Source organism: Symphodus melops, assembly GCF_947650265.1.
Source record: "Symphodus melops genome assembly, chromosome: 3".
Classification (NCBI taxonomy): Eukaryota; Metazoa; Chordata; class Actinopteri; order Labriformes; family Labridae; genus Symphodus; species Symphodus melops.
Window position 1 is genome coordinate 27,961,248 of NC_136693.1, and position 26,430 is coordinate 27,987,677.

The 26,430-nt window shown below is 41.7% G+C and overlaps 1 protein-coding gene across 2 annotated transcripts; it reads right to left on the minus strand.

The window, feature by feature from the left end:
• Positions 1 to 46: 46 nt before the first annotated feature.
• Positions 47 to 26,430, minus strand: sh3gl3a (SH3-domain GRB2-like 3a). 2 transcript variants are annotated; one of them, XM_079339768.1, is made up of 11 exons: positions 26,238 to 26,430; positions 10,517 to 10,585; positions 9,808 to 9,880; positions 9,558 to 9,701; positions 9,221 to 9,354; positions 8,407 to 8,565; positions 7,983 to 8,086; positions 6,348 to 6,472; positions 6,223 to 6,255; positions 5,079 to 5,144; positions 47 to 4,143 (listed from the first exon to the last, which is right to left on the minus strand). In XM_079339768.1, the coding sequence occupies exons 1-11, from the start codon at positions 26,280 to 26,282 to the stop codon at positions 3,941 to 3,943; spliced, it is 1,155 nt and encodes a 384-aa protein (XP_079195894.1). In that variant the 5' UTR covers positions 26,283 to 26,430; the 3' UTR covers positions 47 to 3,940. The 2 variants fall into 2 exon arrangements, with proteins under 2 accessions (XP_079195894.1, XP_079195895.1); XM_079339769.1 differs by lacking the exon at positions 5,079 to 5,144.

Here is a 26,430-nt window from a genome sequence, read left to right on the forward strand (position 1 = left end):
ATGCACAGAAACCAAAGAGAAGATAGATAGACACAAAAACAGTCACTGAAGGCGCAACATTGTCTCGTCTTTTATTTATGCAATATATTTATTCATATAATCATTTACAACATCTTAAATACACCATTTGCATAAATAAGGCTACGGAAATAAAAACACAGAACTTTGAGGCCACTTTCTTTGCCTAAAATTGTTTGAACATTAAAAACAACAGAGCGACAAAGTGTGGACAGAGACCTTTGTTTAGTGTATCGAAGAGTAAGTCATTTATAGTGTGCAGCTAACTGCTTCCAAAACAGCTGAAAGGCGAATTTTGCAATCAATTCAATGTGTTTGTGCTCAAATGCTGTGGGAATAGAATTGGTACAGCGTGTTCCTATTGGTCCATGATAACTAAATTTGTTTCTCAGACCAAGTCCAAGTCGTCTGAACTCCCAGTGCAGTTGTTCCCTGGAGGTTTGACCCAGGCTGATGAACATTTCTCTGTTTAATGTATTGTGACTGTGTTGAGCTCTGCAGTATTAAAAACCATTATAACAATCTATACAGAAAAAATATATCACCATGCAACATCTTGAACGTCAAGGCAATTGCAAGCTAACAGTAAATAACCGAGGTCATTTTTTTTCTGTCTATTTTATAGATATTAAAGTTGGTCCACACATCCATATAAGATTAAAGTACTGTAATCTATGAAGTACACATTTGGACGGGCACTCAGGTCCTCGGTTATATCAAGTGGACACAGTTAGGATGTCGTTTTTATTTCTCAAATAGAAACACAAACGATCAGATTTGGGGTAGAAAGACTTCTACACTGAAGGCTCACATTGTCAAACTCAGTGTAATGTTCATTTCCACAGCGACATCTCCATCAATGCTAACTTTCAGTTTAACCAATGAACCCCTGCTTTCTGCTTTTCCCTTTTTTTTGAGTATCAAGGTCAACACAACAGTTTTTATTTTGTTGTTAAATCTGAATTCTCATCAAACAATTCTCACAATCATCCAAATGAGTGCCGAATCATTGGATTCTCTCCAATAATTTAAGAATAGTGTGAGTTTAAACATCGACCGGTTTGAAGTGTTTCCAGAGAAATCAAGTTTTTCTTTCTTTCACTTCTAAAAAATGCACTTTTCACCTCTTCGAGACACTTTGCACTTTTGGAGCAGAAAGAAAAATGTCACTAAAATCTCGACAGAGACAGACTCAAGAATACAGACGGATTGAGTGCTGTGGAAAAGTAGATTACCCTGGATTAATCCAGACAACGTGTGATTTCTTTAAAACAGGAGATGCATTTGAGGTAAACAGAGGCTTCTTGTCTGGTGTCATTTCAGTAAATATTCTCCGTCAAGCATCAGGAGAACTGAGCAGTGAGGGCTGCTGGGACGTTTTTAAAAACTCTCTGTGTGAAGGATCAGCACAGTCATAAGAAAACACTGATACTTATATATATCCAATACATTCATATTTTTCAACAAGCTCATGTGTGACTCAATGTGACAAACCTACTCTTGTAAAAAAAATTAAAAAAAACCTAAATTCAAATTAATTCAATTTTCAAATAATGGATTCATTGTAGATGACTGAAAAACACCAGAGGTTATATAAATCTGATTTTCTACCACTCTGACTTCACGTATACATCTGACATGGTAGTGACTGTGAGTACAAAAGTGCAACCGTGAAACAAAAGTCAGGAAGAGAAACAAAGAAACAATGTGTGGAAGGTAGTTTCTAAAAGAGTCAGTGCAACACAGACGACATTTCAAAGAGCGATTTCATACAGTACGTCACATTCAGAGCGTGTAAACAACAGAGACATAAGAGGACATTCACAGAGGTGGAAATCACAGTTATGACAACATGTGTTCTGGGCACAGCAGGCAAACGTCAGGAAGGAAGGGAGGAAAACAACATAAAGAAAACGACAACACAAAGAGGCAGACTGCTGTCGACGTCTTTCACTATTTCCACACATCAGTGACCTTAACTCTGACTTCTAATCACTGCCCAGGAGCTGTGTGTGTGTGTGTGTGTGTGTGTGTGTGACATCCACGTAAAAAAGGATGTGCCATATCAACGAGCAAGGAAAGAAGGGAGGAGCGCCGTCGAGCTGAAACCTCCACGGGGAGACATGTTCATGCCTTGGGCCATCGTTCTTATCTTTTAAGACAACAAAGTCCAACATTATGGGGTTTTTAAAAAACATCTTTGACTTCACATGAAAACGTGAAGTCAGTTTTTTTGGGAACAGTTTCAATGGAGGAAATACAACCAGCGGCGTCCTCATTCATGCACGGCCTGCTCCGAGCTCCACCTCAGGAGGACAACAAGAAGGAGAGGAATACAAAGAAGAAATCCTTCCTGCATATTAAGCGTCTCGATTATGAATTGACGCGATACAAATAATGATTGGTTTATATCAGCAGTTGTTTCTCTTCACATTTCAAGTGACGCCAAAAGATTAAGAGCTCGCTCTGCTTTACACGTTGTGCTTCTGCAAGAATGCAACACGAGATCACAGATTAAGAGGACAATATTTCTCTCCTGTGGAATCAGTAAAGAAAGTACACAGACCTAAAGGCAGTGGATGACGCAGACCACAATCACAAAAGGGATTATGTTTGCTGCCATTTTTTTTTAATCCCAAATCATTTGGCTGCTTGCCTATCAGAGCAGCATATTTAGCCCCTCAAGAATTCATAAGGACAAAACATAAGGCATATGAAATGTTAGCCAACTAATGTATCACAGAGTGTACTGGCGTCCCGATGGGAGTCGGGGTTTCTGCCCTCCTTTAAATCATTTTATACTGCTCGTGTCTCTCTGTCTTCTTCATGGTGCTGAGCAGTGTACGGGGAGTCAAATCAAGAGAGAAGGAACCAAAACAATAAATGATCATGCTGACCAGCAGTCATTTGTCATTAATTGTTGCAAGTTTGCGGCTTAGTGACCCGTTTTTATTGTTGTTTGGATGCTTGTTTTTTCTCGACACTGTCAGTGCATTATAACTCTTAAAAGAACTGAAGGCAAACTGGCAAACCAAGAACACAGCTGTAAACTGGAATTACCCGTTGACTTTAGCTGGACTCTACCTGCAGGAACGAGACAGCATCAGAAACAAACAACAAGGCTCGTTTGTCAATAAAACAAGTTTCACATTACAACACACAAACTCAGTGGATTACACGACTAAAGCAGATCTGAGACCTTCTTAGGCAACACATTTTTTTTTTTTTTGGATAGTAAAACAAGCTGACTATCAACTCAAGGCATCATCTCTTTTTTTCCAAAGTCTCAAACGTGGCCATATAAAATGTAGCATTTTAAAGCATCTGCATGGCTTGATACCTGGGGTGACTTGAGCTAACCAACTCTTCAAGCTTTCCCTTTGCATTTGTGATTAAACGAGACTCACTCTTTGGGGCATCTATGGTAGAAGGTAAATTGCCTGGACTGGGTGTAATGTTCCAATATGTGATCATGTGTTGTCCTGACATCCACCAGTTTGCTGTGAGCCGAGCTGAGCAGCCTTCATGTGTGGTGATGTGGGGCAGAACCTGACAGATAGCTCAAGAGGTTAAACTTGGATCAGCATGAACATGGAGCAGGGTCACCTGAGGGACTGGAAGGATGGATTAGAAAGTTTGATAAGGCGAGACTTTTTCAGTCAGACCAATCAGGAGTTCTGTCCCACTTAATGGCTTGGGTTTAAATTGGCTTTAGGTTCGTAAATATCAACAAAAATAAAACGGAACAACGTGATCAACGACAACTTAAGTCGGCTTGGGACAAAACGACTACTTCTCGAGCTCAGTTTGAAGATCATCAGCTCGGCTGTGCTGGCCCCCGTGCTTGCTTTGAGCCGGGCAGAGCTGAGGACGGAGGCTGGGCGTGACAGGAGGGAGTCTGCAGACGACTCCCCGTCCATCCTCACTGTGGCAGCGGAACGATAACCTCCACGTAGTTGATGGGGAAAAAGCCGGACTCACCGTTGATCATGCCTTCATACCAGTTCTCGTCTATTTGGTTGGTGAGGATTATGATGTCACCCTCCTTGAAGCCCAGCTCGCCCTCGTTCTCGGGTTCAAAGTCGTAGAGGGAGCGGCAGCACGGCTGGTCCAACACGTCGGACTCTGCACCGCAGGACGAGAGAACAAAATGAATGAAACTGAAGAAACTGATTCTTCACCGTCGAGCTTTGCATACTGTCCTTTAATGATTTGGGGGGAAACATGGGAAAGACAAAGTACAGATGCTGATGTAGACTGTGAGATGGGATGGAATTTGTTTCGTGCTCAGTATTTATCCTGAGCCATCTTAATGAATATTTAAACTCCATGTGTCGATCGTTCTCCTGAGGCTTCCTCTCCACTGTGACATGTCGACTTAATGATGTCTGTGATTGGTCATATGCTGCTAACACACGTGTTAGGTTGATTTATGGAGTTGGTAGCCAGCTTTGTGTGACCGCTGAGCGTTAGTGAAGACAGGGCATGTTGATCTTTCCTCGCAGTGCAGGACTCTGCAGCAATGAATTCAATTCAACTACTCACTCATTTTGATAACATTATCTGTTAGCTGGTGTTGCATTGTGTGCTACATTTCTGCAATCATTAAGGAATGTAATACTACAAATGACCTCGACGCTGCTTTAAACTCTTTGATCAAACTGAGATGGTAAATGGACTTGAGCTTGTACAGCGTGTCACACACTGATGGACGAGGTGACCATCAGAGGAAACCAATCCCATTCATACGCCACTGGAGCAATTCAGAAGCAACTTGGGGGAGGAATAGTTTTGCCCAAGTACACACCGCAGTCCAGAGACAAGAGCTGGGGATTGAACCCTCGACCTTCCGGTTGAGAGACGACCAACTCGACCATCTGAGCCACAGACGCCCACGAGCTGAACTGAGAGCTTGCACCCTGACTTTAAAGTTGAAAGCAGATGTTTTTTTCTGTGTATATGATGTAATAATCAGCTGAGCAGCTCTGACACTTTTCTGCTGCATCAGTTTTATTTGGTTCTAACTGCTGGCGTGCAGAGTCGGTGTGTGTGTTACTCACGGTGAATATTGCCGTTGGTGCTGGGGCTCTCAGGCCATGAGAGAGGAGCAGAGGTTATATGATCAGCTGGGTGACATGCAACCACAAATGAAGATGTTTTTGAGTACATGACAAAACAGAACAATGCACACACGTTTTGATGAAGTTGTCCTGAATGTGTTCTTTGATTCCTCACAACACTTTTCATAATGCGCGTATGCCAGTGGTGTCTGAATTTCACCTGCAGAGGGCAGCATTGCTTTTTTCAGATACAGTCATGGAAAACGTGCATCTGTAAAGCTGTATCAACATGTAGGCAGGAGAAGTGTTCTCCTTAAAACAGTCTCTCACTTGTGTTATCCTCCATGATGCCTTCATGCCTACCAGGATTGTCTGGGAAGGGCTAAAACGAGCCCCGCTAATTTGATTTGCCTCAGCGGTCAGCTTTAGCAGAATATTGATCGGTCTTGATTCACTCAGTTGGGAGAAGTGAACCTTGGCAGAGCTGACTAATTATTCGTCACCGCAGGAGTTTTCCTCGTGTGTGCTGGTCGGTGTTTGTTTACATCCCACCTCAGGCCTGTGTTAGAGACGCGTCACAGCACCACCAAACTGCCAAAATACAGACTATATATACGATGTCCCTCCAGGGATACAAGGGATCACTGCTACACAGTTCTCTGTTCACCGAGCAGCTTTGAGACTCTCTGATCAGGTTCAACTCATCCTAATCTACAAGCAGAAGTTACCTCTGGTTTCTTTATTCAAACAATTATAAATAGATAAAACATTAATAAATAAACAGAAAAAAATAATGCAACAGAAATCTTTATGAATTTTTTTTTTCCAATATAATACACATTTGACTTGTTCAAAACGGGATAGGAAGAAGCTTAGGCTTGTCAAGTCCCACCCCCATTCTTCGCCCTAAACAACGGAAAATCCAATAAATTGCTGGAATGTGAAATCTGGCAATTTAAGTTTAGGATATCGGACATAACCTAAGTTGAAAACTCTTTAAGCTAGGTCTGTCCTCTGAGTTTACGTCACAGCTCATGTTTGCTGTTAGTCTGAGTAAGTGGCACACACAAAGAAAAAACATGATGATGATACGGGGACAGAGGATGAAGGTTGAAACTTTAACGCTGCATACAAGGATACCTACTTTTTCCGTTGACTGTGTTGTTGATTTGAATATCTGTCGGGGTAACAAAAAGAGAAAAGACACTGGAACTCAAAGCGAACAATGAAGCTTTAGACAGAATGAGGACAGATATATGGTATCTGTACCGGTGGATTTTAGCGAGGAGCTGTAGGACAGGCCGTTGTGCTGACTGTTGTCCAAGGTCTCCATCCTGCTCCTGATAGACTTCGATTTGAACTCTCTCTTGGGCCGGCTGCTGGCTGTCGATATTCTGGGACGAGAAGATAGCAGAATGAACAAAAAAAAACAAAAAACTAACTTGTTTTTTTATGACAAAAAAAAGAAGAAAAAGGTCAAATCACTGATTTAACTCCACGAGAAAAAAGCCCAAATGTGTCCTTTATTATTTTCCAACAATTGTGTTTAATCTATCTAAGCTCAGCTGAGTGAAACACACTCTCTGTGAAAGCTCTTGCACCGTAATGAAACAGTAATAATGAGAAAGAAGCCATGCTGTTACGGCAGCACAGTTTGAATAAATGGCATCACAGGAGTCTGCATCCATTCTGTATCGATTCTGCAGGAAATCTCAACCTCCCTCCAGCTTTTACTCGCCCTCTGAGGTTCACACGGCAATCAAAGAATTATTAAGGCAGTAAAAGAAACATGGATGATGATATTTGATCCAGATTTATGCTGCAGTTAATAAGAACAAAGAACATGCAGGACACGAGCTGTCTGTCAGGGCTGGACCGGATCGTCTTCCCTGTGGCACATCGTGAGCATGAGGAGCGTGAAGCTGGAGCGATAACAAGAGGCAGCTCGATATGTGGGTCAGGTAGATACATATTATAATAAACTGAATTAAACTGTGGTTTCACTTTGGAATAAAGTCTTTAATCTGCACCTCTTCTGTGAACAAAACGTGTAAGTGATGGTTGGAGAAGTTCTCTGATCGCAGCGTGACATCACTCCACTTCAAAGTCCTGACTTTAGATCTTCACAGAGTTATGTTAAAGTAAATCAGCACTTATTAAATCAAGCGAGTGGGCCTTCTCATAGTGTTGCTAAGAGAGTGAAATATTTTACGTGAGTATTGTGCTGTGATATTTAGATATATTTAGATATATATATACATATATATATTTAGATATTAGCTAACAGATTATTTTGAATTGGCTTCACTGTAGCTGCGCAGGTACAGCTGTTACCAATGAGCTGCAGTGACGCATAAATGGAAAGTAGCTTTTTCTTAAGTACTTCAAAGTTAACCTGTAATCTACATGATTACAGTGAATGTACGTAACTACACTGAACAGTGTTTATTTATTATTGTTAACATATATATGAAATGTTTTATTTATAAATGAATTAAAGCAGATTTAAAAAATATTGGTGTACTTCTGCTTTAGTAATGATATTGTGTCCTCCATAGTTCCTCCAAACACAAAGGTGGATACACACTGGTATATGTATCTACTGTCAGCTCGGTCATGGTTAGGGGGAACAATGTGGCCGCCTTATTAAAAGGGGACGCTTGGATGTGGGTTCGTCCAGTTGTAGACCAAAAATGCCAAAATATTCTAGCCACAAGAAAACAGTCTGCCTAGTTCTTATATCAACTCTTCAAAGATGTGCCGTGTCCACCTGGATTCATGCTCTCAGTGAAGCAAGCAGTCCGTGCTGCAGGACGTGACGAGGTGCTCTCTCTCTCTCTCTCCTGCAGAGTAATTACACACAGCAGAGTGGAGGTGAAGCACAACAGAGCACAGTCACCTCACCTCTTCTGCAGCTTTCCACTGAGCTCCTCCAGGATTTCACACGACTGCCGGTGATAATCTACAGCTGCCTCGATCAATGCTGACAGCTGGCTCACCTGCTCCACCTGTTGGGCACAGGGGCAAACACACACACGTACACACACACACACACACACACACACACACACACACACACATTCATTAGGTTATCCCCAGAAAAATGCAATCCTTCAAAAAGCTCTGGGCTTTTTTATTCTGTCATAAAATGTTGAATAAAATTATTACTCTTTGTTGCAACAAAAACAGAAAAAAGCCTTAAAAAAAAGGTTTTAAATTCTTAATTCTTCTAAACTTGAGATCGAAGTTTAAATATAAATTCAGTGCAACAGTTTTTAATGTGTCTTGGTGCAGCTTGTTTATTTTCTGGAGTTCTTCCATCACTTACATCATTCTCCAGGAAGTTGAACATGCTCCTCTCTGCCAGATCTTTGCTCTCCTCAAACTTCTCCACAGCCTGTTGGATCTCCTCATCTGGGATCTTCCCCTGACGCTTTTTCTTATAGTCAAAGTCTAACCTGCGGCCCTCCAGCTTCTTCAGGTGGTGCTGCAAACAAAAACCACAAGATACACTTTCTTTTATTTCCAAACACAGGGCTAACATTTAATGACTTAATGAATGTTTAATGTTAATTCACTGTCCCTAATGTCAGAAAGCAAAAACACCCTGATACAGTTCAGCCTTCTCTACAGACCAAGGTCAGCAGCTCTTTCTGAAATCTGCAGGATATTTGGGAGAACTTGTTGTTCACTCCAGGCAGCTTGACGTCATTGATTAGTCTAGATGTGTCAATGTGGCACAGCCCTGATAACGATCATATCTCTTCGAATGTGTGCAGAACCTTTGGAAGAGTCCAGCTGTGTTTGAGCATGACGCTCGACCACAAGTGTGATGTTGAGTCACGTGTCCTGCAGTATTCATCTGATGCATCAACGTGCGCCGTCTGAGTCTAAGGAGTCTTATTATGAGGAAGTCTTGACTTTAACCTTTAATATCATATACTTAAAGACTGATGTCATCACTGTAGTTACAAGCTCAAACAGCCTGGATATGCAGAGAGATGTCATTGTATAAATATCTCACTGAGAATTGATTTGAGACTGAGAGTAATGTCATGTTTTTTCAGGGATTAATTAAGTATTTCTGATTCTCATTATAAGAAGAGGAGGGAGACGCTCCAGCTGCTGCTGCTGGTACGTACCGTGATCTCTTTCAGGTCCTTGTCCTGCAACGTCTGCAACGGGTCGATGAAGTTTTGTTTGACGTTTATGTCCAGGGAGTCCTTCACATCGGCCATCTGCCTCATGGCCTCCCCCATGTCCACCAGAGCACCGCCTGCAGGACACACACACACACACACACACACACTTTAAATTCAGTGATCAGTTGACCTGTCGCACTGAACCAATAATAATAATAATAATAGACAGTCACTTTTCTGAGTTGGGTACAGCACAACCTGCTCTGTTGCTTTTGAGCGGACTGTTCTTAAAATCATGTCGCACAAATCAAAGATGCTTTTTTTTTTCTTTTTGTACCAAAGACAGAATCGTGTCCCAGCTCATGACCGTAGCGCAGCATGCAGTCTCCCAGCAGGCCTTCTGTTTGAGGGTAGCCCGTGGTCTTCACCTGCCCGCGGATCTTCGACACGGTGTTCAGCATGTTCAGTTTGGCCCGGGAGGCTGGAGAGGACAACAAAGACAGAACCACTTACTGGATTTCATCTTCAGTCTGTGTTGAAGTGTGCGACAAAATGAACGTTCACATATTCTGGGGGTTTTTTTGTACCTGGGTTTGGCTGGAGGTATTCTGTTGTTTTGGACAAGAGATCAAACACGGATTTGTTGGTGACCTCGATTTTCTGATGGGATGAAGAAAGAAATGTTGAAAATTCAGAGATCCACCGAGAAAATACAATGTCGTAATAAACTGTTTAACAACCTGAATACATGGCCGGCGAGGGGGAGATTATTTTAAAATTGTATTAAAAATATTTTTGCACAATTGATAAATTCCTTATGAATCTTTTGGGAAAGGATTTTGACACACGTAGGCTATTACGTGTAATTTTGATTTTGATTTAATTATTTTAAGGCACAATCAACACACAGAAGTCACGTTGTCAACGTCAGGCAGGATGGTGGTTACAGACGCAGAGTGAGGCTGAAAATCAATTAAAATATATTTGGTGAGCTATTTCATCCCGAAAATATGAAAGAAGTGAGGATGATTATCTGAGTGAGGACTCACATCACAAAAACACATATCAAATATGAAGTTTGGATTATTGATGTAGAAATGATCATTTCAAAACCTCTGAAGCCTCCATGCAGCATGCACCGGTTCACCTCACAAGTCATGATGTAAGAAAGTTAAATATGAGCGAACAGTTGTAATGACAACCCAAGTACACATCTTCAGACAACCTCCCACAAATAATGAGGCCACACATGAGAAAAGCCCATTAATGCAGAGCAGACACGTGAACTTCACTCACCCTCTCCATCTCCATGAAGTCTTCATCCAGCTTGGTGCCCTCTGCCCCGCTGATCTTTTCACTGAGGAGCTAAACACAGAAAGAGCAAAGAGCTTTTTATTCAGACAAACCAAACATTCAATAAAGGGTACATCAGAGAGTAAGAACAACAGGAGCTGACGGGCAGGGACAGCTGTTCTTGAGAGGTCAAATCAGCATCAAAACCGTCCTTAAATCAACATCATCCAACAAACCCATCATCATCACTTTCTCATATCTTGGCCATTTTCATGGTTTATTTCAACGAGGTCTCAGTTTTGGCAGCCAGACAAGGCATGAGGTAAAAAGGAACATTTTGGATTTATGGATTCATAATATTCATGTGTGTGTTCTTCGACCGACTCTCCCGACGGAGCCACAGCCACCAGCACAGACTCAGAGTGAAGCTGGGGGGGCGGGGATCAGCTGTTTGAGTAAAGAAAAGACTCATTTTGGGGACTTTCTCAGGAGCTTTGTGCATGTGTGAAAACCCCCAACAATCAACAGGAAGAACAGAAGCCTGAATCCAAACCTTTTCTCAGAAGGACACTATTTGTCATCCTTTGAATGTGATGACTTGTACGCCAAATGTGTTGTTGTTGTTTTTTTTTTAAATTATCTTCTTCATCATCAATTTCTACGTCTCTCTTCACTTCACTTGTCTTTGGAGGACGCTTCTGACGTGTGCATTGACACTGAGTCAGTGAGTGCGTCTGTGGGCTTGTAGAGATCTTACTTGACAAAGCCCATTCCTCAGTGAAACTATGACAACAGCTCAGTCTCATTGTTCAGCAGCTCCTTTCTTCAGGACGACACCCTCCTCACAGCCCGAGCCTCACCAGACAGAGTTCAGCTGAGCAACATCAGTGAACTCAAACAGCATCTATTCTGTTTTCCTTCTATTTCATAATAAAATGTTCAACTCCCGTTCAAATGTTCCGAGTACGACTGTAGCATCTAATCGTGTAATCTCAAGGCACTTTACAAAAGCAGGTGAAAGACCCGACTCTTTGCTTCATCACAAAGACCCAACGTGAATCAACATTTAGCACGAGGTACAGTGACAAGAAAAAAACGTCCTTTAAAAGAGACAGAACGCTCATCTGCTGAAACTACACATGATTCAAAGTGAGATTTAAAGGTTGAGACTTGCAGTAATATCATGTGTATGAGAGAGAGAGAGAGAGAGAGCGCGAGCGAGCGAGCTAGCCTACAGGCACTGTTCTATGCCATACTGCATGTTTTTCTGTGATCCACATGGAGGGATCAACTTTTTCAACAATCCTGATTTGACCTCCTTTTCAAAACCGTTACCGGCTTGTCATGAGCTGTTAGCCTTCACTATATGAAGACGTCCTGCATAGTTGGCCCGTGTAGTTTTTGTAAGTGTGTCACAAGGAGGAATGGGCCTCTAACACCGGTCTCTGGCAGGTCTAAAGAGGATTAAAATTCTGTGCACTGAAAGATTGAGGGCAGTCGGCCAGTTGGGAAGAAAACCTCCTCCTGCCTTTCAGTCAACAGAAGAAAAAAAACACCCACCTCTATTTATAGCAACCTGATCAATGACGGTAATCATCTCAGCACCTTTGCACTATCGTCTCTACGTGTTGTCTCCACCCAGCATTAGCTCATGTTTCTGCGTGTTTGTATTTATCTCTCCCATGCATGAGCTGGCCTGCCTTCTTCACCCTGCGTGGATTAAAGGAGTGTCTTTTGAATGCTGTCTCTGACTCAATGATTGTTCCCACAGTTTGTCACATTTGATTTTTTACATTTGCATCCAAAGGCCTGTATAAAGTAGTTATAGGATGTTTTTTTAACTGTGTTCATGCTCATTTCTCTAACTTGTTCTCGTGTTAAGTGAGTATGTCACCAAGTTTGTCTGTATTTCAGAGTCACTTTCCTTGTATGTGCCCACAGTCTTGGCAAATCAAACTGATTCTGAGTTAGTAAGTCAATTTTAGGAAGCGCTGAACCTCTGTGGTCATGTTGGACCGCTTTCGTCTGTTTTAACCTTCAGAGTAAGAAGTGACGTCGAGGTCAGAGAGCTGCAGAACACGACAGATATGTGACTGTGCTAAACGTTGCTCAGTGCTCATGATGGATGTATGATGGTTCAAGTCCTGGTGAGGACAATAATATGGAAGTTGGTCTTCCCAAGTACTGCCTGTGTGTCCTTGAGCAAGGCACCTAACTGCTGTAGTGTAGCAGTGTGCAGCAGCCTCACTCTGACATCCCTCCACAGGTCCTGTTTGTGCATGTGTGTGTGTGAGAAGCATGTCTCTCAATAACAGAGTGTGAAACCAACATTTCCATCAAGTGATAATAAAGTTATTCTCCCACTGAGCCACAGCCGCCATACTGGAACTGTGTGGAAACAAGGCCGTGTAAAAAGGCTGACTCTACTGATATATAAGAACTCCAAAACAGAATTATTCTTTTTAGTTGATTAGACTTTATTGAGCTTTAAAGGCTAGATCCTCCTCTACATTTTAAAGAAGCATCTAAATGATCTCAATCAGAGCAGGCTGTTTATGTAACAGTCCAAATATAACGGTGGTATGACAAGAAAAAGCAGTCCACTTGTTTATGAACCAACATTTAACTTCCTTCATCTTTTCTTCAGTCGTGTGAAAAGAAAGTGAGCAGCTCCTCAGAAGGATGTAAAAACATTTTCCTTTTCACTGAACGACTCTCAGCGCTGATGATGGCGAGGGACTGAGAGTTCAGCAGGACGGGAAGGAAGTGCCGTTATTTCCGCATGCAGCATTGTCTAATATCAGTAAATTATGAAGTAAGAGCTGCTGCTGCCAGGCCTTATGTAAGCATCCAGACCGGATCAGCTAACAATGTACTGTACTACTGAGGCTGCGGGGAAGCATGTGGTGGAGGGAGGGGGCTGATACTGTTGTGTATTTTAGAAGGTCACAGTCTAATGAGCTGTTGCACAATCACAGGTTTAATAAAAAACAAAGGGCACAACAGTAAGTTAGGGGCTTCAGGAAGTCATTAAGAACAATGGAGCAAAGTGACAAAGCAGTTCTCAAGAAGAACAGCTGGAGTGGAGTGACTCTCACAGTGAAGCGTTTCATCGTTTTGAGTCACTGGAAATAGAAAAAAACAAATGATTGTGACTCATTTTGTCTTTGAGAAAACAAGGATTTACTGTTTTATTAGCTTGACATTTCAAACTGCCACTAACAGGACACCAGCCTGTGCATCGCAACTATCTGTTCTTTATGATTGGATTTAAAGGCCCTGACACATACCGCCCGTCGGTGAGCGGTAGTCATACTGGTTTTTGCGGCGTGTCCAGCTCTGTCGCTGCCCGTCGGTCCCAGTTGGCCTTTTTTTTGGCCAACTTTTTTTTTTTAACCTTTAAGAGGTGCATTATAACCTCAATGTAACTTTAGTTTCACAGTAAATTTGCCACGTTGATCACTTGAATCATCCCTCTAACACAAGAACAACAAAGCTATCATTAATCAAGCCATACTTTAATATCTATGAAGCCTTTCCAATACCCCTCAGCCCCATCACTGCTCTCTCTGGACTGATACTGTGAATGCGTGGGTGTGTGTGTGTTTGTGTCCAAGGCTCCATACAAAGTGCTGCCAACAGAAAGAAAGGTTGTAGGCACCAAGTGGGTCAGAGCCTGGGTAAAATTAGCAGATTCAGAAATGAGCCCGATTTGGCTGCCAGAGCCTCTTTCTGGGACAGTGAAGGGGGGTCTGGATCAGTTTCAATGAAAAGAACATTCTTTACAGTCTTACTGTAAAACAAGTTATTCTCTGCTTTTACGTTTGCACCAGTGACGACTTTGAGAAAATGTCAGTCTGCCTCACACAGTTTTATTTCACACTTACTGTAGTTTTACAGATAATGGGCAACGTTTTTACATCAGTGCGGAGTGTAATTAAACGTATTCAGTATCAATGAACCAGTGTGAAATAATCTGTAATGAAACAAACCTTGTCGCTCCCTCCTGCTGTGAATGCTTCCTGACTTGTACCTGCTGTCTTCATCCTGACTCCACATGGACACTTTAGAGGTCTTGCAGGAAAAGATCCTGGTAAAGCTGTGGTGAAACTGTGTGTGTGCTTGTGTCATGAGTGTTGTTTATGTGTGAGAACAACAATATTGAGTCACATGAGCCAAATTAAAATTAAACTAAATGAAAAAGTTGGTCCAACATTGGTTTTGACATCTGGGACAAACTTCAACACAAATACTGAAAACATCTACATTAGGTCTTAATGTGCTTATGTTGCATTCATAATCTGATTTAATGACCTTTTTTATTATGAGGTTTATTATTAGGTACATCACTTAACTAGTCTTAATAAACATTAAAATTGGAGGATGGAGCATATTTATCCTGCATTTATTCCACACTGACACTTCTTATCTGAACGTTAGATTAGTGATGAGTGCAGTCACTTATAGTATAAGCATTCTGCTCCGGCTTTACTCTGCAGCAAGCTACCATCTTCAACATCAAGATGATTTTTTCTTCATTAAGGGACAGTCAATATTAAAGCCACAAATACTCCACATCCAGTCTCTGTAATTTCTTTGATTGGGAGGGTGTTGATAGGTGGGAGTACCTGAAGCTCCCTGTGCTCTGAAAACAGACAGAGGGGATGTGAGGTGAGCTGAGGGGACACACAGCCTGCCTGTTCCTTCCTCTGTAGAAGGCACACAAATAAAAGCATGCACACATAAACATTATCTTTGTCTATATTCTCCCACTTCTCTGTACAAACAAACACGTTGGTGACCCAGCAGCTCAACAAACGCCTTTGTAGCAAGAACACAAGGAGAAGAATATTTTAGTTTGCATACTTCACTGAGGCTTTTGTGGTAAAAATACAGAGACATCGTACTGCAGCTTTAAAATTAGGATGGCTCCTAAATACACTGAATGACAAAACTATGCCCTGCACACCACAAGAATGTAAGTAGAAAAGAACAAAAACGTCTTTGAGTGTAAACTGTTTGTCTCCAGCTGTTCTGCTGAGCGAGCAGCATCTTTATTTGTGTCTTTATAAAGTCTGTCCGGGATAACGAACCACACTCACAGTGCATGACCCTGTTTATACTGGGAGTTTACTGAGCGCTGAATGAGACATGAGATGACGTCGTTTCGACGTAATGCAAGAGATGAGCTGAGGTCCACTTCTGGAGTAACGCCGCTCGTGCATGTAAGTGAGGGGCGTGGCCTTCGAGGGCTCAAAGAGGGGAGGGGGCGTGTTCAGATGGAGCACTGAGGGAACGCTACTTTTAAAATCATGCTAGTTTTTCCCTTTAAAGCAGCAGGACAATCTGATATTCAGCTCGTATGGGAAGCTAATCTCAAAGGTAAGTATAAAAAATGATCCGAGCATCAAAGTCCATAAACATCACTCAGATGCTCCTCTGCCTGTGTTTGGCTTCAGGGTGACAAATAACAAGCTCGATATGGACAGATTTAAATATTCCAGTCTCATGCTTACATATATTATAAAATCTTTATTTAAATAAGGACTAGCTTTTTACTCACAAAGGTAGACTTGAACTTTCTGAAACACGTGAGGAGTTGCACTAAAGGAGATGCAGGAATGAGCATGAAGAGATATTCAATCTTCTCTGCTGACGTCAGCTGTAATCTTTTTCCTCTTGAAAACTCATTAAACTATTTAATGGTGGCCCGAAAAGGTGAAATCATTTAAACCACTTTAAAGAGATTTGACTTTAGATTGCAGGGTAAATAAAGAAAAGGTCATATTTAGGTTAATTTAACTTCTTAAATGTTGGGCCGTTAATGATGGTCCACAGTAATTAACACAATGTTCAGAACAGTCGATTCCCTCCCCACAGCATGGAGGATCAGGAGGGACATTTGAAATCATTCCAGGTCGGCTGGACTCAGACAGTCGTGAGTGAAAGACAGTCTGTCACAGATGTTCTACTGACGGGAGGGAAGGTGAAACAAAACAAGGGGCCTCGAGGAGTAATCAGCACGTCCATTCAATACCGGGAGGAATCTCTCGAGGAGGTGAGTCACTGGCCTGCTCACACGTACACAGGAATTCTGTTGTTGTGTGTTTGTGTGTGTTAGCAGAAACCATATTGTTGGACTTTGCTCCCAAAGGAGCTCCACTGAAGAGGCAGAGGAGGGGACGGAGAAACACCACCTTCACAAGTTAGAGAAATACGAGCGGGCAAAACAGAGCTGCACCTCCCTTTATCCGTTTTAAATTGATTTGTTGTTTCCAGAAATCATAAAAGACAAAACACATTTGAGCAATTAAGTTTTGTGAATATTATTGACAGTAATATTGGATTACATTTTAAAGTCAAGTCAAGTAACTTCTACTTCTATGGCACATTAAAAAACAACAGGAGATAACCCAAAGTGCTTTAAAGCGTAAAGACACAGATGAGGTTCAAAGTTAGGGATAAAGTTTGAGATTAAAAGCAAAGAAAAGCAAAGACTGAAACAATCAAATTAATATTGGAGCATCTCCTGAAAACAGTGGAGGTGTTTGATGTTAGAAAGCAGCAGGATACAGTGTCTGACCCAAGCATACCACAAAGTTTCCCTACGCTCCATTACCTTTAAGTTAATACTGTGGAAGTTGTATGTGTGTGTGTGTGTGTGTGTTATCTAATCAGAGCAACAATCCTTCACTATAGACAGCCGCTCATCGATTTCATCCAGGCGATGCGTGGCCGCCTGTTGTTTGTACACCCGGCTCAATAAAACAAAGGACAGTGTTGTCAAAGATCAGCTCAGTGATCAGAGAGCGCTCCGGCTCTATTCAAAGGACTTCATAAAACCCTGCTGCAGTCACATCCGTCCTATAATGCATCATTATATCTCATGTAGAGACAAATGTGTCTAATCTAATCACTGGTGCACCTTTGTCTTTTAAAGTATTTTATTCACCCCAAAGCATCGCACTGGTTAAAAAGACCTCGTGATGTTCTTAAATGTGGAGAAAATGAAGAACGACTTGACGGGATCATGTGAAAAATGTTTACTCCAACATGTCATGTTACTTTGTCCAGAAGGACTTTATCAATGAGACAGAGGGGGAAACAAATGGAGGACAGGAAGTCAACTTTAACCAGGTAAACGTCAGACAACTTTTCATCAAACTCATCCACAGCGTCTGTTACTTCTGATTTCACAGCTGGAAGAAAATGTGACTCATGGGACTAAAAAATCCTAAAAAAACCCCCCAAAACAAAAGAAAACAAAACAAAAGAAAACAAAAGTGAAAAACGCAAGATAAAGCTGACATTTCCAGCCAACTCTGTATTGTATATGTATTGTACTAAAAGCACCGTTTCTGTAAGGGCGTGCTCATTAACAAAGAGTGCAGTGCGCCTCTCTCTCTCGTGAGCTCACCCACCCACGATCGAGCTCCCTGGGTAATAAATGAACCATTAATAATCCATAAAGATCGTCAGCACAATATTCATCTCTGAGTGCATTCCAAAAAAAACATTAAAATTCAGTAGGGGAATAAAAGCTGTCTGTGTATTGTAAACATTCAGAGAAATATCTTGAATAGTAAAAGAGTATAAGAAAAAAGAAGAGCTGAGACTGCTGCAGGTTCAGTCAAACGACTCAGTCATATTCTGACGCTGTGGGAAACCTCGAAGAAGATGTGTGTCTGTCACTGTGGTTAAAGTGAAAAGAAATGTCACGCTCGGTCGTTTCACAAGAGCAGAGCACATTTCTTAATAACATAAAATGAACCCACATAAAGAAGCCTATGAAAAATACATTTATCAAGTGTTTGGAGCCTTTTGACAGAGAGCTGTTCTGTCGTCTGGATTTAAAAATCGAGATATTTGATTAATTAAAGAAATGGTTTTCAATTCAAAAAACGTTATTTGTCCCCAGGGGGAAACAATAACATTACACAAGGAAACTTGTTGTGTTGATAAAAAGTAAAGGGTCAAAATTTAAATGTACATAAAATTACAAATCTAAATATATCACAAAAGGTGGAGGTACATGTGATCAGACTAAATGTAGACAGAGAACAGTACAATCACAGACATTAACAGTAACAGCTATCTGCTGTAACTGGAAAATACAAATATATTTTACATTTTACGTTTTAGCCCAACATGCTCTCCTTGTTATTTGACCCCACGGTCAACTTATTAGGCTCCATTCAGATGACTTAAATTTATATCAGAGACACAGACGCGAGGGGTCGTGTCTCTGAAAAGTGAAAAGTCTGATTTTTTTTTTAATACTGATATTTAGTGTCGAGACTTTGCTTATTGTATCACACACGTAAAGACAATGATAAATTGCTTCATGGATATTTAGTCACAGCCCTAGTAACCAGTCATCTCAGCATAGATATGAGTCATTGGCAGCTGGTGCATTGGAGGTATATCTTAATTTGTTAGCTTGATGCTAACACGTACCATAAAATGCCATTAGTTGGCAAGCGGAAATGTCATCACAAGCATTTTAACTATTCAGACATCTATTTTACTCAACAAACAGCATATGCACTAACAGGCACTGATGTCCTAAACTCATCTCGTCTGCCGCTCTTATCGACCTTAATAAACAGGATGTTTGGATCAGGTGACACTTGCTCTTTATGTCTCAGATCATGGGACGTTTCTCTCTGCTGCCTATTTCAGTGGTAAGTAAAGAGTCCATGAGCACAGTTTCCAGCTCCCCACAAAGCTCCTGTCTGTCGTACTGAAGAGAAACACATGTGCATGTCAAACTTAAACGCATGTTAATGGAGGCCCAGAGCGCTAAACACGTCCCTGATCAGTAACTTCAGACATGAACATTTTTATTGCAGATTAGTGTAACGTACTCAGTATCAATATATAGTATAATATTGACTTTATCATTTTAAATAATACGTACAGCCTGTATAATTAAAACTAATGTTAAGAAGTCACATTCTGTGAACGTCTGGCGTTCTCCTTGTGGGATGTGGGTGGGTAGTGGGTGGGCGGCACACATAGCGCCCTCTATTGACCAGCCACTGCTGATATGAGTACAATCCTACTTTTCAATGTAACCCAAACTAAAGGAAAACGTTATCTTTCCATGTGTCTCATCAGTACAAAACATGTGGCGTCTGTCCTTCTGAGTAATATGTAAGCTGAAGAGCTTGAGCTGTCCTTGAGTAGATAACACTGAAAAGGCCTTTCATTGAGCGTAACCTTCACACACACACACACACACACACACACACACAGTTATCTACCCGACAACACTGTCATTGTGTCTGTGCAGCATGTAGGTGTGTGTTGCGCGGGGTTCATATGGAACCACAGCTTCAGCAGGCTGCTGTGTGGTTGTTGAGCTTCACACGTTTCACGGTGTGATGGCAGGAAGAGGCAGCTGGCAGACGTTTCATTGTTTATTTGTTCCATTTAACGGTTCAGACAGACGTACTCGAACCTCAACCTACAACATCAAACATCACTGCTCTGTCTAAGAGAATCAACGCTAGTGGTTGGCTGGTCCTTTATTCTTAAAATGGTTAGGTGTTTGAAAAATAATACTCTGAGAGACTGTTAGCGTGCTAACAAGGTTACTAATCCTCTTGGTCACCTGCTCCAGGTAATGACCTCATTAGCAGCTGTCCACAGCAGTGACATGTTTGTCTGTTATCATTAGCAGAGATGTGTCAGACCACAGGAATGTAATTAAGCGTTCAGTCAGGCAACATAGAAGCCAAACAAATCATGATGACAGCTGGTTCAACACAATGAAGCAAGACTATAATATCAATATTTATTCATCACGTTTCCTGTTCGTCTGTACGCTCTTTTATGTTTTCATTCCACAGAGCCACACGTAGCGCTGCTATCTATACACATATTCTCATTATAGTGTTGCATAGCGGACTCTGTTGCTTCATCCGCTACTCCCCCCCACTCTGACAGGGATAGTCTCTCACTGTGAACAGTCAGGTGGACACAGTTTTGGCCTCAGTCTGGAAATCTCACATTTCAGGTACTCTAAAAGAATAGCATTTGGCAAGTATTTTATTTGTCTTCATTTATAGTATCAAGTATTTTTATTTGTGACAATTCAACAGCATGATTTCCGGAGCTTTATTTTGAAAATTAGAAGCTCAGGGGGCGTGGCTTCAGGCCACCAGACGACAGCATCCAGGCTGCAGACGTACACTCTTGGCCAGGTCAGGAGTATCTCCTTCAAAAGTGAAAAAATCCACCACCCAAATACTCCCTCTGTAAACAGTTGAGTGTTAGTTACAGCTGAAGATGCATTTTAAAAACGGTAACAGAGTAGAGAGAAGACGGCTCAAAGACCCCCAACAGCACACTGCTCACCTCTGCTGCAGCCCAAATGTGTTGTGCTCCACAAGATGCTTCGAGAGGAAACACATCTAACTCTCTCTAATATTCACCTTGAGGATGATCAAAATCTAATCATGATCAGAATTTGACAGCACATTTATTATTTCTAACTTCTAAAACAACCAACGTTTGTCTGTTTTTCATAGTGCAGCTCTCCAGTGTAGCTGCTGCACCGACACTACAGCTGAACAAAGATGATGCGTTTCTTCATCAACAGCCTGGCGGTTCTCGAACACCAGTAGCCAAATGGTGAGTCGGTCCTTTATTCTGAAAAGTAATTTTAGGAACTGTTTGGTAAAAAACACTTAGACCATGAAACGCATCATCAGTGGAAACGACTGGTATCATATTTCACATGTCAGAACCCTCCAACAACACATCATGTGAAAGCTGCAGGTCAGAGGGCTCTCACTTTACCTCATCAGTCCGATGATCAGCTCATCCTCAAGCTGCCCAAATGATGATGAGCTTATGAAATATTAATGAGCTGAACGGCTGTTTGCCGGTCCGACAGGCGTCTGTGGTGCAGGATCTGCGTCACTCGGACATTAAAGATGGATGATTGTTTTCAGAGGTGTCACCACTACATCGCTATCTAGTGGCATTCTGTTTGAGTCGAAGGCTGCAGGCGTGTTTAGGTACCTGTGATGATATGATGCTACTGCAGGAAGAGGATTATTTAGGCTGCAGTTAAGCCTCGGCAGGTTTGCTCCTTTATTGAGCTTTTATGATTTGGTTGAACTGAAAGCCAGATATCCCTGCTGGATCTGAAAAACAAAGCTTTGATTTGTCCATTTCAAGTTGCTCTTAGCAGCAACCTTTCAACAATCTCCTGCTGACAGGCCACAGTGATGAATGTGCGTGCCTGTTTGAGTCTGGAGACATTTAATTCAGCTAATCTAGTTTAAAAAATGAAGTTAATTTCTGGTAATAATTCTTATATTACCAACTTGTGTCATGTATAATTAGGATCTGTTCCAATAGGGACGTTCCTGAGCAGTTAACATCTTACTGACTTAGACTGATTATAGTTAAAAAGGTACGCTAAGACAAAACTCACAAAACAGAAAACAGTCCAAATTAAGCACAATTTATTCAACATTTAGTACAGCTATGCATTGAATTTGTTTGTTAGCGTTATTAGCATCACCAACCATTGCTTCAGCCAGCATCTCATCCAGCATGTTTACTGTAAGATGTTAGCCGTTCACTTGACTTGTTCACATCAGGGCAGTAGAACCAGAGGAGCCCGTCTGTGGCTACTGGCCCATGGTGAAGGCTTACTGCGTTACAGTTCAAGTGCATCATGTGACTGACATTGTGGGCCAACATATAAAAATATACATGAATTATTTTTTTAAAACCTTCATTCTATTTTGTGCCAACAAGCCAGTGTGATCTGTTTAACTGTTTAGTCTGAGTCTCCTCACATCGTCTTGTGTCCACTTTGTTTTTTTCACTGTTAGCTTCCCACAACAAACTCCATTTTCCCCTCACAGTTTAACACCACAGGATTATCACTTCCTTTATCTAGCTCCCTTACTCTACATACAGACAGAGAATGGCCAGTACCATCTGGACCTAAATACCATTCGACTCAAATATCCGACAATATTCAACTTTCCCAGCCCTTTAGTGGGATCATATATTACATTCATGAATTTATGGAAGACCTTAAATAAAGTGAAACTATTCAGTGGTGAAGAACACACCTGTCACTAAGACAGAGCCAATAGTGTGTGTGGTAGCATATCAGGAGCTCCACAGCGTCTGCACTGTGGACTTTACACAGTAAACTGAGAGGTCAATAAGAAATAAGAGCAGTGCTGTTATCAAGTCATAGATAGAGGAAAGACACATTCCGCCCTCAGCTAATAAACCGTCCTCTGCTTGAGTAACCACCAGGTGAAAAGTGTCTCAGAGCAGCAGCCATCGTGACACTTCTCTGACTGTAGGACACAACTCGCTCCCCATGTGGTCCGAAAGGTGTAAGTCAGTCAAAAGAAGTGTCTAATGAGTACTTTAATACTCGTCTCTGTTCATCTCATCGTGTCTTTGTTTTATGACGCAGACAGCAAACAGTGTAAGCGTAACATTAGTCACATCGGTCACAGAGCCCTAAAACTAGCGAACACACTCTCCCTGTTTGTTTGGTGTGACTCACGCGCCGCATGTGCAGACATGAACACATCCAGGAAACCTACTGTACTGTGTGTGTGTGTGTGGGGGGGGGGGTGTGTGTGTGTACAGTAACAGTTCAAAACTGTTAAAGCTTATATGTGAACCAAAGAAGCGTTCATTCACAGAAAGACTTTCTGTTTGTAAAGTTGGTTCAAACTGAGCGGGAAAAACAAACATTATTACTGAAGTGGTGCAGATGTGTACGTTTCAGTCTCTTCTCTTATTTTGAGAAGTTCTTTCAAAATAAAATTCAGTTCATGTAACATTCACTGCGTATGTTATTACAATCACTTTTTGGAATTGAATCATAAAACACACCAAAACAGTTTTTGTGCTTTTGTTTCCAGTTTGTTGTTTTTGTTGCGATGTTCTCTGCTCTCATGTTTTTTTGCACTTCATTGCACGTCACTTCTGTTACAGATTTATCCAAAATAATAGCTTAAAAATAAACGTAAAGTTAAAATGGTGCTGAGTTTCAGCTCTCACTGAAACATTAACCTTCAGGAAACAGTGCAGCAATGTCACCGTTTCATTTCCACTTCAGGAAGCAGATGTGATAGCAAACAATGTTTTGTGACATTTTGACATATTCCTAAAGCTGTGAAAAACAATCTGTTGTTTGCTTATCTGCAGGGGTGAGAAGTCTGATTGATGCAGCCTGCTTGTTATTCTCAGATGTTTCCTGAGTGTGTGTGCAGAAGCAGGAAACCACCGGGGCTAATGTAAATGTTCTGATCAGAACGTGTCTCACAAAAAGTACCGTGAAAAACCAAAACAAACCAAAACAAAAAAAAACTCTGCATGGAGGCGGGAAACGAGCCCTCGATGATTTTATTTTTACATTTGCTTTAAAAAGAAATGAGCGGCTCACATCAGCAGTTCAGCAGCCTTACTGGCATGTTCTCTCTGAACATCAGGATGTGAAAGAGAAACTCATCTTCCACTTCAAAGTTCAATATGAGGGAATCACACAAACACAAACAGGAAGTGGTTGACAGTAGACATTTGGTGTGTGCACACTGGAATATCTTCAAATACTATCACTCAGTCCCAGATTAAGGTGACGAGAAAGCAGCAGACATCAGGCAACAAAGTCAGGCCATCGTTTTTTCATGATCCCAGTTCACACGCCGCTGTTTAACCTCCAATATGAATGTTGTTAGAAGTGAGTGTAAATGGTAAAAGGACTTGAGCTTGTAAAGCGCTTTAGTCTCTTTTACTCTGCAGGTTACACACTCACACACAGGTGTCCATCATCAGTAACTAACCCCATTCACACACTTGCACATGCTGCCGATGGAGCGGCTGCAGCCAATCACGGTTAAGTATCTTAGGTCACATTGTACGTGTGGCTGAAGGAGCTGAGGATCGAACCCCCAACCTTCCTGTTGAGAGACGACCCACTGAGCCACAGACACCTGAATGTGAAGCCTCCACTGTTTGTTCAATGTTGTGCTGTCACCACGCCATAACGCAATGTGAAATCACAGACGAGGACACTGAAGTGACACCGTCGCAGCATCAGAGTAAGGAGCTTTGTTACAACGCTCCCTGTCACTCTCTGCTTTCAGAACACAACAGTAAGATTCTCCTGTCACTGGATTGGCTGAGTGTGTCCATTTTCCAAAAATGATGATTCTCTGATTGCAGATTTTCCATCAGTGAAACGCAGCACTGTGTTCACAGATGTTCCACATGAAAAACAATCCAGCAGCTCTAATGATAACTCTGTGCACGAACCAAGCAGCGGCCGCTGGGATTGGAAAATGAGGCCAAGTGGAAACACTTCCTCAAACGTCCACATGAGGCAGGCTGCTGAAGCCCCAGACATCCCATTAACACCCATAAAAATGTCGAATATAAAGCAGAAAAACATGTTTACGGTCTGGTTTGTGTTAGTTAATTAGTCAGTATTGAAGGCCACCTTTGCAGTTTAAGATCTAACGAAGTGTCAAACGCATCAGGCTTCACAGATTGAACCAGAACACCGGACAGATACAAATAGCCTTTTAGAAGAAACTCCAAGCTGCCAGGCTCCCTTCAGCCAGGCACATTTCCCCCTGCAGTTCTGCCGCTGGCTTCTACTTTATCAACAAAGCTCAGACATGTCTGACTCAAGATCCACAGCTCAGTGAGACAAACACATGAGCATTGTTCCAACATGATCCCATGAAATCCAAACGTTCAAATCGATCCACAGTAACCTAAAGTACGCCCGCCCACACGCCGTGCTGTACTGTGAGAATAACCTTCAACTTGATCAGTCAGGAAGATTCGGGCCATAGATCTGACCTAGTGTCCAGTTGAACCTGCCACAAGACAACAAGATGTGAGGCTGCTGGAGGTAACACCGTGCCAGCAGCACCGCACTGTGTGCAGTATTATAGGAGTTATATTTGAACAGGCTTGAATGGGCTGTGATCACAAACAATGATTCAATCAGCAGACTGTCATCAGATCACAGAGTGACTATACCGTGTCCACCACCACATACATGTATGGAGTTGTAATTAAACCAGTGTTTGTGATGGCTCATTGATGCTGTTGTTGTTGTTTGTTTGTTTGTCTCCATCCTTCTCTCTTCCTCTCTCTCTATCACACACTCCGAGCCTAACGCAGCAGCAGCAGATGTCCAATCAGCATGAGTCCAGTTCTGCCTCTTAAGAAGTTTATCATTGCCCCTATTATTTTACTAAATATTGCAAAGGGCTTTACCCATGGCGGATTAATGTTGGGTCTTTGTAAGTAATAAAAACAGTCTTATCTAGAGCTGCTCTTTCTGTTAAATATAAATAACATATATATCCACACAAATAAAGATGGATGTTGGATTAGTTGATTGATGATTGATTGACTCTAACTGACTCTAAATAACAGAGTTATCCCTCCTGTCATTACCTTTACTTTTAAATTTCTTAACAGTGTCTGGGGCGACGTTGTTTACGTACCAAACTAAGTTATATGAATGTAGAAACGTAACAAAGAGAAATAATGTCAACAAGCCTCCTCCATCCCCCTCGGATCGATAGAACAGTTCACTTGAGTCTACTTTTCATGCTCCTTGCAGGTTTCTGTGAACAGTAAGCTGCAAACCTGATCCACATCCAAACAGTTGTTGTTATGAAGGAGCAATAATAAACAGGCGTCTCCATACCTGACTGGCTTTGTGGAACTGTTTCTTCAGCCCGGCCACAGACATCTTCTCCCCGCAGTGTGACGCTTCACTTCCTGTAATTAGGATCCACAAAACCCCGAAGAAAAGTTACAAAAAAATGTGTTATAGAAAAAAGCCCTGGTGAGTCCACCGCACTGACTGCACTCATCAGTCCTCACCGTTCAACACTGAA

Coding starts and splice junctions, on each gene's coding strand:
- sh3gl3a (XM_079339768.1), bottom strand. CDS start 26,282: ATGTCTGTGGCCGGGCTGAAGAAACAGTTCCACAAAGCCAGTCAG. Junction 9,355..9,557: donor GGGACACGATTCTGTCTTTG/GTACAAAAAGAA, acceptor TGTGTCCTGCAG/GCGGTGCTCTGGTGGACATG. Junction 8,087..8,406: donor TCAACTTCCTGGAGAATGAT/GTAAGTGATGGA, acceptor TGTGCCCAACAG/GTGGAGCAGGTGAGCCAGCT.